Below are 15,862 nucleotides of genomic sequence, written 5' to 3'. Positions count from 1 at the left end.
TGAAACATTTGTCTAGCAACCAGCACCAGTAGCATCATATTTGGCTCTCAAGTTTAAATATATAAGCATCCTCTCGTTAAGATGCAGATTCTGATTCAGGTGCTCTGAAGAGAGGCAGCCTTGTCTAAACAGCCCTCAACCAGCTCAACCAGCTAGTCCGTGAAAGTGAAATAGAGTGTGAAGTCAGAATTGCCATGGAGTATATTAGGAATTACCTGGGAAGATATTTTTAAAAACACTGCCCTCTGATCCCACCCCCAGAAATTCTGATTTAACTTACTTCCTGTCTCCAAGCTTTAAGTCGTTAGGACATAGCGTCAACAGAGTTTTGCATGTGTAAATAAAAATCATTTTATGCACTCCTTAAATGAATTGCCAGGACTATCGAGGGAATGCCTCTAGAGAAAGTTATCAGCGAAGGGCTCCCAATCCCCACATTCCAATCGGCCTCAGCTGACTAGGCGCCACGCCCATCTGGTTGGCCACGCCCACCGGGGGCGGGGGGGGGGTCACGCTCCCGCGGCGTTTATTGGTCGCTCCTTTTATCTTCTCCACCTCTACTTCCTTCTCTGGAGGGCCAACTTCCGGCGCGGGGGTTGTCACATGTCCGGATACGGGAAGTGGAGGAGGAACGGCCGCTTCCCGTCCGCTGCCTTCATTGAGGGGCTCACCCTAGTAGTGCCACAGTCCCCTCTGCCCTCGGTCTTGGAGGACCCGCCTCGGTGCAGCCGGGCTCGGTCCGGCCTCGCGGTAAGCTTTCGGCCACGGCCGTCCGGCGGTGCCGGCGGCGGCGGGATGTGGAGCGGCTCGGCGGGCGCCCGGCTCTGAGGTGGCTCCAGGTCCGCGTCGCGGGGAGCCCTGCGCCCGTGGGGATCCGGCCCGCGGCGTCCCTGCCCCCGCTCCCGTGGAGCCCCGCCCCCGTGGTGGCCAGGCCCACAAGGAGCCCTTCCCTCCCCCTCCCTCGGTGCAGTCCCCCGGGGTCCCCCGCCCTCGCCCTCCCGCCCTCGAGGTGCGTCCTCCCCAACCTCCGCCGCGGTGGCGGTCAGGCCCCGGTGCCCCCACGGTCCCCGCCCACCTGTGTGCGCGAGGGGCCGAGCCCTGTGGGAGGGAGCCTTCTCCCCCCCCCTCGTGGTCCGGATCTCTGCGAGGACAGCCTCTGTCCTGCAGGGTTCCGCCCATTGGACCCAGATCCCGTCTGTGCCCCATAGCATGCCCGTACACTGTGGGGCCTGGGCCAGGTGAGCACCTGACGGGCCTTCCCCTCTTGGTCTCCTGCCACATGCCGCCCCGTCCCCGTGCAGGTGCAGTTCTTTTTTTTTTTTTTTTTTTAAATGGCAGCGGGTTCTCCCGCCATCCGGGCCTAACCCCACACAAGCACACGAACCAGCTATTTGTCACGCAGTGTGAGGGCCTGACTTGAGTTTAAAGAAACACGAACGTTTATAGAGTAAGGCGATGACTGGCCAGCCGCCTCCGGAACGATGGCTTCTTTGCCCTGGAAAATAATTTTAGAGGAACCACTTCTGATTTATGTACTGGAAAATGTCATAAAGACGGGGAATTACCCATAGAGCCTACATAACCCGAAAGCATGGGTCACCTGTCTTCACCAACACGTCTGTCATGTTCACCACTAGAACCCAGAGCAGCGCCAGGGACTGAGTAGACATGAATATTTGCTAAATGGACAAATGGTCACTTTAATGCTTTTCATTGCCTAGCCCCTTTATGAGATCTACTTAGTCTTGCCTGTTTTATCACCTAACCATGCACCCAATCATTTTATCCAGAGGGACTATATGGATGGTAAAATTGTCCACCATTACTCGTTCAGTTGATCAGTTTGATGATGATGATGATGATGATAATGATGGTTATTATTATATTTGAGTTGTACAAAGAGGTTTCGATTCCAATGTCACCACTTATTTGATAGGTTTTTTTTTTCTTGTTCAGTTCAGATTACTTCAAGAAGTAGTGGTTAAGTACCTACAAAGAACTCAAAACTATGGTAGAGCATTACTTTACTTCGATTCCACACCCTTTTTAAGATGGCTCTGAAGATTCAGAAGCTTATGATCTCAATTAGATAGCAAGTTCTTGATTGTTCAGTAAGTGCTGTAGGAATTTGGATTAAGGTCTTTATTGAGTCAATTTCATATAAACTGTGGAATGTAATTAGGATTTGGATAGAAAGGATATATTTCCTGCATAGAATAGTCCCGAAGCAAAAATTTAAAGCCCGAAATGAGCAGAGTACTTTGAGTGGGAAGTTTGTATTTGGGAGCAGTAAGAAAATGTTAGCAAGAGTGTGGTGTGAGAGATATGTTCTTTTGGTTGTTTTTACAGGATTGTGGAAACTTGTAAAGATAATCAGATGCTGTCACAAAACTGATAGACACTTTAGTTAATGTGTTGACAATAGAAATAAAGAAAAATTAAATTATATATATATAGGAGGAAATTTTAGAATATAACAAGTTTCATGTTGGCAATGGTGGAGGGAACCTATGTATTTGCTTACAGATCTGAGAGTTGGAAAGGGGGAATCTTGATAGTACTATAACTGTTATTGCTATCCTGTTAGTTCATTTAGACATTTTTAAATACTAACTATATGCCTTTTGCTAAGGTCTAGAAAAACAAAAGATAAGGTACAATCCTACAAAGAACTACTTTTTTTTTTTTTTTTTTTTTGGCTTGAACTTTGGGGCTTAAGTTTGCTAGGCTGGTGGCTCTACAACTTAAGCCCTTTAGCCATACTTTCACTGGTTATTTTTAGGATGGGCATTGCTTCCTTCCTCAGGTGCACCTGGATAGGAATCCACAGACTTTAGGCTTCCTGTAGTGGCTCAGGTCACAGAGAAAATACCACTTTGTCCATCTTACTTCCCTGAAGATAGTCTCTCAAACGCATGTGTGCCTTCTTTTCCCCAAATCTCCAACACTTGTTATTGTGTGTCCTCTTGATTTTAGTCATTCTAGCAAGTACAAAGCAATAAGTATCTCACTGTGGTTTTTATTTGCATTTCCTTAGTGATTAATGAGGTTGAACATCTTTCTATGACTCATTGACTCTTTGTTCATCCAGAAAATGCCTATTCATAGCTTTTATTCAGTTTTTAATTGGATTATTTGTCTTTTTGTTGAGTTGTACGTGTTCTCTATGTAGAAAATATATAGGAAATTATATTTAAAGATTGAGCATGGCTTTACTTTTTTTCTTAAATCTGTGTACGAGAAAGAATGGTTAGGATTTCCAAAGATTCTAAAATCCTTTAATTTTATTTCCAAATTTACAGTTTTATATTTTATGATGTGGGTATATTAATATATTAAATCATTTTCCTATGTATCTTAACCAGAAATTACAGTTTATGAATCAGAAAAAGGACAGTAAATATAAAGTGGAATGACCTTGAGAATGAGCATCTGTATTCTGAATTTTTACAGCTGAGAAAAGATGACAGCAATCAAGCACGCTTTACAGAGAGATATTTTTACACCAAACGATGAACGCCTGTTGAGCATAGTCAATGTGTGCAAGGCAGGAAAAAAGAAAAAGAACTGCTTTTTATGTGCTACAGGTTGGTATTTAGAAGAAAAAATATTTGTTTGGCATTCTTTTATTCCTTAGGAGAAACATTTCCTTTCTTTCAAAAATATTCCTAGCCAGACCTGGTAAAACACATCTATATAGCAAGCTCAAGACCAGCTTAGGCTACTATTTGTCTACTATTGAAAAATTTGTTGGATCTACATTAAGTTTTTGTTTTACTGAATAGTGAGTTGTTACAAAATATTTCTATGGCATACAACTAAGATGTAAAGATTGATGATAGAGCAGCACTTGCATATACCACTCGGTTTCATAAAACTGTTCCATTCCCTTAAAGTGTACTGTGTGCCTTTTCTTGATCCCCTTCCCCTTCATCTGCTATTACAAAGTATCTGATATCCTAAATTTTAATTAGTATTTCTTATCTTTTTTTTCTTAACTGTATAATGTATTTTATTTTAATTTTATTGTCAAGGTGATGTACAGAGAGGTTAGTTACATAAGTAAGGTAGTGAATACATTTCTTTTCAAACTTGTTATCCCCCTCCTTCATTTTTTCCCCCTTTCCCTCTCCCACCCTTTGCTTTTCTTTATCCCATTACCCTATTCCAAGAAACATGCTGTCTAGTTTTGCATGTTGTTGAACTTTACATAAATTGAATTATACTACATATATACTGCATATATTTTTTTTTCCATTCAGTGTTATGTTCTTAGTCATGATTTTCATAGAGCTATTAATTCTTTCTTGTTGACTGCTATGGTATATTTGACCATATGAATGTTCCATAATTCACATACCAATTCTCCCAAGCATGAACATTAGTCTTTCCTAGGTTTTGCTTTTCAGACAGAATTTCTAAGAACATACTTGTCTTATATCCTATCCATAAGCCAGAATGTTTTCAGGGTAAAACTAAAATGTAGAATTGCTGAGAGTCTAGTCTGATTCAAATGCTTTTTGTAGGGTTCTGTGAATTTTACTGTCCAGTTGTTATGAAACATTACAGCACCAGGCAGTTGGAAGATATATTTGCAATGAGTGAATGAAAAATAAGTGACTGATTTTACATAATACATATATATGTATGTATATATGTGCACACACACACACACACATATATTTTTTTAAATGAAAATGTGTGTTTGCTCAACAGTGACAACTGAACGACCAGTTCAAGTGAAGGTGGTCAAAGTCAAGAAATCTGACAAGGGAGATTTTTATAAAAGGCAGATTGCTTGGGCCCTTCGAGATCTTGCTGTGGTAGATGCCAAAGATGCTATCAAAGTATGTTTTTCTTTGTTCTTCAACCTATTTTCAGAAAGTGTCTTTCATTTTATTAACACAATATTAGGTATTTTGAAATGCTGTGAACCTGTTGCTTTGTGACTGCCAGTCTTCCCGTCTAAAATATAATTCTACCTTCTACTTCATAACCCCAACTACTCAGACTACTAAAAATAAGCATATAGATATATTTGTTTTCATTCTTTTTATTTAAATACTACAATTATATTTGTTCACAAGCTATAAAAATTAGAGCAAAATGACTTTGACTATATACTTACCTGTATTTAGATTAAGTAATACAAATTCTCTAAATTAGTATGAGTTTTAAAGTGGTATCTCATGTAAGTTCTTTTTAAATTTATATTGTTTTGGTAAAACCTGGTTCAACTCATATATTACATAACCAAACTGAGTCTTGCATAGAGAGTCCTTATGTATCATTGCTTCCTCAGCTGAAGCAGCCCAGCTAGACTTTTTAGGCCATGGCTGGATGGTGCGCTTCAAATAAAGGAAGTGATAGTGGGCTACATACTTATTTTGAAGAATTAAATAGTCAGGTTAATAAAGATGTAAATAAGGATATCACACTTAAATGCCAAAGATTTTGAATATTATGATATTCATAATATCATAATATTCACTGGGCACTGCGGCTCACGCCTATAATCCTAGCTACTCAGGAGGCTGACATCTGAGCATCACTGTTCAAAGCCAGCCCAGGCAAGAAAGTCCATGAGACTCTGATCTCCAGATAACCACCAGAAAATTGGAAGTGGAACTATGGCTCAAGTGGTAGAGCACTAGCCTTGAGCTGAAGAGCTCATGGACAGTGCCCAGGCCCAGAGTTCAAGCCCCACAAACAACCAAAAGAAAAAAAAGACTTGTCTATAGTTCTGGCAGTTCAAGGCTTTTAGCAGTAATACTCTGTTTTAAAGAAGTCAAGTGGAGCTCCTCTGATTCAGTTATCTGTAGCCCTGCCCTATCTTCCTCTGCAGTCTAAAGGCACCTCCAGAACACTAGGGAATTTTTTGTACCACATCCACTCATACTGTTGATGGGACTAAAAGCCAGACATACACTAATGAGTAGGGTGTACCTTAACTCGCTAAGTCCCATATGTTTATTAAAAAGCCACAAAGAAGGCTGAACAGTGGTTGGCTCACGGCTGTAATCCTAGTTATTCTGGAGGCTGATATCTGCGGGTTACAGTTAGTTAACCAGCCTGGGAAGGAAAGTTTGTTAGACTTTATTGGAGATAAGAATCTCCAGGAACGGAAGTGGCGCTGGCTCGCCTTGAGTTGAAGAGCTGAGGGACAACGCCCAGGCCCAGAGTTCAAGCCCCACGACCGACAAAAAAAAAGAATCTCCAGGAACAATAAATACAACATTTTAACAAAGAATCTCCAATAAACCAGCAAAAAGCCTGAAGTAGACATATGGCTCAAGTGGCCTTGAGTTAAAAAGCTAAGGGGCAGGACCTAGGGCTTGAGTTCATTTCCCAGAATCAATACAAACAAATAAAAAGGCACAATGAAGTAAAAACAGTATTTGTGAAGCAATCTAGTAAGATTTCTTGGTTTTACTCTTACTTTGGTATAAACCTTTGAAGATCAAAATGCTGAACAAGGGTGAAAAGGCAAAACAGTTTTAGGCAAGCTCTGCCTATCTGCACCATTCAGATTTCTTCAAAATGTAGATGCCTTTTCTTCAAGAATTTCAGGTATGCCAGGTGGAGGCTTATACCTTACTCCTAACTACTCAGGAGACTGAGATCTGAGGATCAAGGTTCAAAGCCAACCCAGGAAAAATGTTTATGACACTGTTATCTCCAATTAACTGCCAAAAAGCTGGAAGTGGAGCTGTGACTCAAGTGGTAGAGTGCATTTAGCAAAAAAGCTCACTGACCGCTCTCAGACCCTGAATTCAAACCCTAGGACTAGAAGAAAAGGGAGGGAGGGAGGGAAGAAGGGAAAACATAATTTCAGATAAACTTGGCCTTTGCTTTAATACCTGAGGAGCAACCAGTTTTTAGAAAAATATGCAAATAGTTTGACAGGTAGAAAGAGAAACAGGAAGGAAGAAGGGAGGGAGATGATGTGAATGAGAACATGTTTGGGAAGAAAGATTTCTTTTTTTCAAAAACCTTCAGTAGGTAATTTCTGTTTCTATGGATAGTGATGAAGAGTAGAGAGTTTTCAGTAGATTTCTGTTTAAGAGAAGATACATTAAGGACTTCTTAGAAATGCATTTGATTTTAAAACTATTTTTCTCTTCCCTAGTTTTCACTTCATGACCCTGTTGACTTGCATAATTCACTACCATTGCTGAATGCTTATTTGAATGCTTTCTCAACGCTGACGCCTATTTGCTGACTTACTTAATGGATTTTTTTTCATTTTATATAACCACCTTGGTGTGTGTATACTATATATGGACATAAAATATGAAATTTTTATACATAGTCTAACATTAGCCATTTAGTATCACACATTGATTTGTGTGAATGTTGCCACTGGAGCACTCAGCCTCTTTTATGGCATTATGGGAAGTATTCCCAGGGAAGAGATCATTTCCCATCAAGTTTCATGTTAGTGCCAATACCCTTAGATACTTTTATAAGTGATGAAGCTGATTACCTTCTTATTGTAAAGGTTGATTTTTTTCAGGTGGGGGAGAGGCATTGACACTTAAATTCTGCTTATTAAGCTCTAAGTTGAACTAATTAATAGACTGTTATACCATTGCTATTGTACCAGAGGTCAACTCCTGATCCCTAAGGATCCCAACTCTTTGAAGTAAAAGTCCCAAGTAATTTCTTTTCTGATCTTTAAGGTCCCTTTAAATAATGCTTCAAATGAATGAAATATATTATTATCTTTCAACTCTAGACAGAGCATTCAGACCTATTTTTTAGTTCTTTGAAAGTGAAGGGAAATATACATTGATATGTTTTCTGTTTTTAACATAATTCTCAAGCAGTTGTGTAGTTAACAAATACTAGTCTGGAGTTGCTCTTGTTTGACTTAAGAGACATGTAGAAAGCATGGTGCAAATCTCTCAGACTGGTTCGATTTCTTTGTCTCTTGAAATAACTTGAAGCCCCATGACATTTTTATCTTTTGAGACCACTGTAGTAATCATTCTGTCTCTGCTTTTTATTTCATTTGTTTTTGAAAAGTACATTCAGATAGACATTGTAATTTCTCCATATTTTATCATTAGAACATATATTCCTTATCATTTGTGCATAGTACCTTACCAAAGAAAATACAGTATCAAACTTAATAGGCAATTTAAAAATGAATTCATCAAAATGAAGGTCCAGTGGCTAATGTCTGTAATCTTAGCTTCTCAAGAGGCTGAGACCTGAGGATCATGATTCAAAGCTAGCCCTGGCAAGAAATCCATGAGACCCTTATCTCTTAATTAACTACCAAAAAAGGCTTGAGTTCAAGCCTCAGGACCGGCTCTAAGAAAAGAAACTTTAAAAAAGAAAGAAAGAAAAGAAAACTAGAGACTATACCTTGGTAGTGCAAGGCATTGTCCAAATTCCAGTACTGTCAAATATACAGACTAGAGGCCATTGTTAATCCTGTTAATGGGGAAGCTGAGCCACAAAGTCCCAAGTATGCAACTGACAGGCATAGGAAGAAAATGACCTCGACTACATGTTTTTCATTCAGCTTCTTTTGAATGACAGTTTTTTGCTATAAGCAATGTTCTCTAAAGCCTTCCCTTGAGCTTATTTTTAGTGATACCCTCTTCAAAGAATGGCTCCAATTCTTTCTTTTTTAAAATAAAAATTTACTTATGTGTATATTGGTACAAGGGCTTGAACTCAGGGTTTGGGCACTGTCCCTGAACTTTTTTGCTCAAGGCCTGCTGTCTACCACTTGAGCCACATCTCCACTTCCAGTCTTTTGGTAGTTAACTGGATATAAGTGTCTCATGGACTTTCCTGCCGAGGCTAGCTTTGAACTGCAATCCTCAGATCTCAGTCTACTGAGTATCTAGGATTACAGGCAAGATCCACTGGCACCTGTCTTTAATAAAGATTTTGCACTAATAATAATGTGATCAAAATGGTATCTTTGTTTGTATGTAGGAAAATCCTGAATTTGATTTACATTTTGAAAAAGTGTATAAGTGGGTTGCCAGCAGCACTGCTGAAAAGAATGCATTTATCTCCTGTATTTGGAAACTGAATCAGCGATATCTCCGGAAGAAAATCGATTTCGTCAATGTCAGCTCACAACTTTTGGAAGGTAAAATTAAATAGAAAGGTATATGTAAAATCAAGTGTATCTTTTAAATGAATATATAATTTGGCATTACTCAGTGTAAGTAGAATATTGAATTACTGTACATCATAAAGGAATTTTGTATTGCAGAAATGATGTTATTCATTATAGAATACTGATAATGTTGCATAAAATAAATCCACCTATAAACCTACCCCAGAGAAATAAATACTGATCACATTTTGGTGCTTTAGGCTTTTTTTCTGTGCATATTTAAATAGATTTTGAGAATAGGAAGTTTATGTTGTTTTCTAACATTCTCTTTCATGTAATATATCATGAACATTTTTCACATTATTGTATATTTACCCCAACATTATTTTTAAAGCATCACAGTATCCCATTGTGTGTGTATACATACCATGATTCATTTAACAATAAGCCATAATTCATTTAGTTAAATGAAGTTTTCAGTCTTTCTTCTTTTAAACAGTCCTGGGATGACTATCCTTAGAGCAGTATTTTTATGCAGATTGTGAGCAACTTAAAAACACAACTCTGGAGTCAGACTACCTGGGTTCATATTTTTGGCTTTACCAAAATTATTACCTCGAATAGTTACTTAATTGCTGTGTTTCATCTTCTCTTGTGTCAGAACCAGATATAATAGTGTCTATGTCATAAGATGTGGACTAAACGTCTCAGTATATAATGGGATGGTTTGCTATTACCAACATAAAATTCTTAGACATGAACTTAATTGGGAAATTTTTTGATCAGTCTATTTTCAAGAATATTATTATGGCTTATTTTGTATTGTAAGATAAAAACTACTGTTATATTGGAAATGTACCATGAGATTTTGTACTTTGAAAATTTCTTCCATGAAGACAAACATAATCATTCTGTCCTTGTTCCTTTCTTTCCTTTTTCCTTTCTTTTTCTTTCCTTTTCATTTCCTTTCCTTCTCTTTTTTTGCTTCTTTTTCTTTCATCCTCCCTCTCTTTTTCTTTCTTTCTTTTTTTCTTTTCTTCTTTCCTTCTCTCCTTTCCTTCCTTCTTTCCTTCTTTCTCTTTCTCCTGCCATATTGGGGATTGAGCTCAGGGCCTCACACATAGGTCTGTGCTTTACCACTTGAGTTACGCTTTCAGCCGTTTTTGTTTAAGTTACTTTCTAGGTAGAGTATCTTTATTCCTGGGTTAGTTGGAGCTGTGCTTTTCCTGCATGTGCCTCCCTCTACCACTAGGTATTATAGACATACACTACTATACCCAGCCCTTGAGCTTTCCCCAAAATTGGGATAGCAGGCACATACCACCAAAGCAGCCATTGATTAAGATGGAAACTCACAAACTTTTTGTTGTCTAGACTATCCTCAAATTGTGACCCCTAAATCTCCACCTCCCAAGTAGCTAGGATTACAGGCTTGAGTCACCATGCCAGGTCAAGGCCAGCCTGGGCAGAAAAGTTTGTAGACTACACATCTCCAAAATAACCAGCAAAAAGTAAGATTGGAGATGCTGCTCAAGTGGTAGTAACAAGCATAAGGCCCTAAGTTCAAACTCCAATATACATACCAACACACACACACACACACACAAACACACACACACACACACCACACACACACACACAGAAGCTTACGTTCTTTCAGAATGGTGAAACATCTAAAATTGCCAATATCCAAGCTTGAAGCAAACTATTCATTTCTTTGCTCACTTGCCTCCATCTGTATTTTGCTTCTTTTTCTGTTTGACCATGTACTATTTGCCCCTTACGTGTAGTATTGTTTCCAGCTTTTAACTAGTGAGCTTGTTTTTGGTTTGGTCTTGATGCTTACAAGTAGCACAAGTAGGTCATACTTGTCATACCCTGTGTTATCCCAGAGGGGCTGGCCTTGAACTCACACAGTTGCCACCTCACAGTTATAGTCCTCAGTGTCTTGGTAATTGCATGTGTTGAGGAAATGAACTTCCAGAACTTTATAGTGATTTTTTTTTTGGTTGGTTGTGGGGCTTGAACTCTGGGCTTGGGCACTGTCCCTCACCTCTTCAACTCAAGGTGAGCTCTCTACCACTTGAGCCACAATGCCACTTCCGGTTTTCTAGTGGTTTATTGGAGATAAGAGTCTCACAGACTTTACTGCCTGGGCTGGCTTTGAACCTCAATCCTCAGATCTCAGCCTACTGAGTAGCTAGAATTACAGGCGTGAGCCACCGGTGCCCAGCTCATTTATAGTGATTTTTTTTCTGCCTTTAATTGTGGATTAATTTGCTTCAAATGCCTTTTTATTTATTTGTTTTTTGCCATTTTCAGAGAAGAACATTCTTGTGAGTCAGTAATTCATTGACAACTTTGCTGTCTTGTTTTCAAGTATTCATGTATTTCTAAGATGTTATTTATTGCCCAGTGTGTACTTCAAACCATTAGGACAACTAGATAGAAAAATACATATTCTACCTGACCTAGTGTTTATTTAGTATTACTAAATAAAAACGAGAAGAATATTTCTGCTTTTGAGTGTGATCCCTATTTTTTTAATGTATTTAATTTTTAGGGCATAAAGTACAAATGTAAACAATTTTTCATGTTTATAAACATTAATTGAGATCAGTTTAAAGAATCCTTAGAACATCCTTAAGGATCTCATTTTGAAAATCACTTTCTGTAGATCAATAGCAATTGTTTTGGTTTAATGTTCAGGGAATAGCTTTATTAATGTCTAAAGATTTGTTTTAATAGTCTTTGAAATCATAGCTATTTACTCCCTTTTAAAAAATTTATTTACTCCCTTTTTTAAGAAAAATAAATGTGTCTAGGTTTTGGATGATATTAAAAAATAATAATAATTACTATCTCCTTTGGAGAGCTAAATAATCATCCATGTAAGTTACAATTGTTTTAATTATTAATGCTGTCTCTGGTAACTGGTAATTTTTTACTTTTTCATTCTTTTACTTGCAGCCAAACCTTTATTAAACAGTCTTTGGAATCCTTCAGTGTTGCTTCAACTGTTCTCATAATGTTTGTTTGCCTCAATCTTGGTCCTTACCCACAGTGTTTTGTGACTAATTCTTTGTAAGGGAGTGTCTGGGTAAAGCCTTGGTCCTTGAGTGAAAATAACTGCACTAAATGCATGAGTCACAATTAACCTAAAAATAATCACCAGGAAATGATCTTGTTTCCTACTTCAAGGACTAGTCAGTACTGTTTCTTGAAAGACTAAGAGAAAATAGAAAGATAAATATACTTTTAATCACTATTAGAAAATGAATTTAAAAAATGAACCCTGGAAATCTGACTTCTTATGAATCTTTCCCGTATGTAGTTGATTTTGATGTTGTCTCTGGAACCTTACTCTAACATGATGTTCAAATGAGATATGGGTAGTATTTAAAAATTTTAAACCTGTGTACTGTTCTACCCAGCTAATATTCTTTGCTTACTTTCCTCTGCTTTTTTCATACCTTTTTACTCTCCAGAACTGCCTAAAGTTACAGAAGGTGCGTAACACCTTTTCTTCTTATTCTATTCCATGTTTTTATTACTTGCCATTGTTATGTACCGTTGGTTGTATATTTTATGAAGTTGCATACAAGGATAAATTTATTACAAAATCTATATAGTAATAAAATTCATGTAGTATGTATTATTGGCTTCAGGAGGGTTGTTTGAAGGGTGATAAAATTCTTCTATAAAGCAGTTATGATCACTTAAAATACATGTTTATTTGACATGTTTATTATGTAAGAAGCTGCACAGACTGGTTAGGGAAGTCTCTGCCCTCTAGTGGCCAATAATAATCGGACACATTCAACAGTTTACCATTTCCATAACCAAATAAAATAGTCTCAAAGGAGACAGATTTACATAGGACAGATTTATATACCGGAATTTATATGTAATTGCAACCAAAATTTTTAATCCTCTCCCATTTTTTTTCTGTGACGTATCTCTACCTACCTAATATATTATTCTCCTTCAGAGTAAATCCTTTATTACTTTGAATTAGCCAGCTTTTGTTCTGGGACAAATGAATGTATTTCAAGTTACATTAAATATAAATACTCATATAAAATAATAAATACTTAAAGCATCGATTTTTTTTGTTTAAATCATATCCCATTCTAGAAAATTGTTAACTGTTTATAGTTGTAAAATATCCTCTTAGGGGTTAAAACATTTCTTTCATTTTACTTCCATACCTCCTTATAAGATGTGCCCACATGTTAGTATATTATTTCAAAAGAATGAACTGAGACGTGTCTCAAGAGTTACTTGGTCATTTACTGTGAAGCATGAAGACCACTTAATGTTTTTGTAATTTCAAACTTGACATTGTTTTTCTCATATTAGATTTAATAGGAAAACTTCCTAGCTCATAGCTAGCTATTTTATCTGTGCATGTGAAATTCAGTGTTCAAGTTCAATTAATGTTTTAATTTTAAATTCAAGTTTTACACTTTAGTTCATCTTTAATCTCAGAATAAATTATGTATGATAGCTACATTTGTCATTTCAATTAAAAGTTACTTGAAAGAAAAAGGGATAACAGAGATGAAAAGAACAAAATAATGAAAGAAAAAATGTTACCTGGAGAAAGAAGGAAAGCAAATTTCTTCCAAGTGTTCTGAATTCATAGTCATTACTTTGTTAGAGCAACTGCCTCCTCAGGTAGGAAAAAAAGATTAGGTTCATTTCCTTGTGTTTTTGTTTCTGTATTTTAGCTTGTTTGGAGAAATTGTGACTAAAGTCTACTTTATATAAATTAGTGTATTAGATTGCATGCTTTTCATTAACGTATATGGCTCTTTATAAAAATAAAATTTGAGGGTATTCTTTTTAATGTTTTGAATCATACTTCCTATTTTTCAGCCACTAAATGTGACCTCTGCTTATAACTGATCTTACCTAGCTTGTGATTATTATAGTCCTTCCCACTTCTTGACTATTTTATTTTGAATTTTACATTCTTTAAGAATCTGTTCCAAGTGGAGAGAATCAGAGTGTGACAGGTGGGGATGAAGAATCAGTGGACGAGTACCAAGAGTTAAATGCCAGAGAAGAGCAGGATATTGAGATAATGATGGAGGGCTGTGAATATGCAATCTCTAATGCAGAAGCCTTTGCAGAAAAGTTGTCCCGGGAGTTGCAGGTGCTAGATGGGGTAAGACTTCCTTGTCATGTGTGAATATGTGATGTGTAGCAAATTCTCAAGGCTGGTAATGTTTATATTTTGCTGCATCAGTGCTTTGGCCTTCTAGTGTGATAGTTACCCTCTTATGTATAAGCACATTAACAGCTGCCATCCATCCTTCACCCTTCTTGTTCAAGAGATAAAGCCATTCCCATTAGGCTAGTGAAAGCAGTTGGCTGCTTTCTAGCATTTAAAATACCCTTGCAATGAAATGACAGAAGAGAAAAGGTAGCCAAGCAGAGACCACCATCTTTGGGGTTGATTTCCCTTAGTCATTAAAACCTATCTGAAAATAGTGTAGAATACAAAGAATACAATTTTTATGGTTTAAAAAAATAAGTACAAATTTGAATGAGAGAAATGAGGTTGACATCAGTAAATGATGTACCAAAAGGGAACAGAGTAAGTGTAGTAAAAGCAGCCAGTTAGAAACAATCTTGGATGTGGCTACTAAAATAATGTAGAGCCTTTTAATTTATATTAATAGTTTCTGAGTCTAAGCTAAATGTACAAGGGCACTTAATGTGAGAATAGTCTAAAACAAACCAGTTGGAATTTTTTGTTCTGTTTTTAGGAAAAGATGGACTTCTATAACTCTCAAGGAAAGACCTCACGCGTTCATACATGAAAGGTTCCAAAGTTCTGGAGTCTTACCAGACCCAGACAGAGTGTATGAGTGATGCAAGCACATAGGCTTGTAGGCTTGTATCATTCATTGCAAACATAGCTCAGAAGAGATTTCAAGATGTTAAGGTGGAAAATGTCCTGGGAAGATCCAAACCAAGTTCTGTTACTAAAGAGATATCAGCGTTCCAACAGAGAACGGTATAGAAAACATCATCTGTGAAATCACAGCATCAAACTACAATGATATTCTTAACTCCTTGTCCAGATTTTTTATCATACCTATGTTACTCTCCTTAACCTGGCTTGGCAATTTATATTCTCTATTCTAATTAATATTGCATATATATTCTAAGTCATCACATTACTTTGCAGCTCAATATGAGATTTGGCAGCTTCCTTATTTCAGAGAATTTAAAATCAATACATAGAACATTTAGAAAACAGTAATCAGGATGGCAGTTCATAACTGCTTTTCATGGGGAAAAAAAATCATAGATGAAAATGAAGAATAAGGATGATAGAAGAAGCTGCCTTTTGCATGTGGTCTTCCTAAGCCTATTAGTTCCAGTTACACGTCAGTTATAAATTATTTCTACATATTATCCTTCATCGACTGGTATTGTACTGCTATTCTCTCAGCTAAAAACTATATAAAAGATTATGCTTTTATTTACAATTTCCTATAAATGTTAAGTAACAGACTACCAGGCAGAAGAAGTGTTAGAGATGATGTGGTTTCATGCCCCTAAATATACAGAAATGAGACCATGTCCTTTTGATGATCTAGCTACTTACACAGTCTGTGGACAAACAGAATACTGAGGTATGGTCCCTAACTTTTATGTAGAAGGAGTATGCCTCCATGAAACACTGTGCAAAATGTGAAACACAACGTGATAAACTAAAGTAGATGTAGGTATGTATCCATTTTTACTACTCCATTTTAA

The 15,862-nt window shown here is 37.3% G+C and overlaps 1 protein-coding gene across 7 annotated transcripts in view; it reads left to right on the top strand.

Annotated features, from left to right (window-relative positions):
- Positions 1-595: 595 nt before the first annotated feature.
- The window catches only part of Exoc1 (exocyst complex component 1), a 42,860-nt gene continuing 27,593 nt past the window's right edge, over positions 596-15,862 (top strand). For 3 of the 7 annotated variants that reach the window (XM_070012897.1, XM_070012899.1, XM_070012900.1), the window contains exons 1-6: positions 596-750; positions 3,454-3,587; positions 4,717-4,847; positions 8,956-9,115; positions 12,574-12,594; positions 14,071-14,258. In XM_070012897.1, the coding sequence (XP_069868998.1) occupies positions 3,464-3,587; positions 4,717-4,847; positions 8,956-9,115; positions 12,574-12,594; positions 14,071-14,258 (624 nt within the window). In that variant the 5' untranslated portion in view covers positions 596-750; positions 3,454-3,463. The remainder of the gene's footprint in view (positions 751-3,453; positions 3,588-4,716; positions 4,848-8,955; positions 9,116-12,573; positions 12,595-14,070; positions 14,259-15,862) is intronic. The other 4 variants (XM_070012901.1, XM_070012903.1, XM_070012902.1 and 1 more) reach the window with 3 other exon arrangements.

This window comes from Dipodomys merriami, unplaced genomic scaffold (genome assembly GCF_024711535.1).
Source record: "Dipodomys merriami isolate MVZ:Mamm:240054 unplaced genomic scaffold, mDipMer1.0.p SCAF_9, whole genome shotgun sequence".
NCBI classification, from domain to species: domain Eukaryota; kingdom Metazoa; phylum Chordata; class Mammalia; order Rodentia; family Heteromyidae; genus Dipodomys; species Dipodomys merriami.
This window is presented reverse-complemented; position numbering and strand designations above follow the sequence as displayed.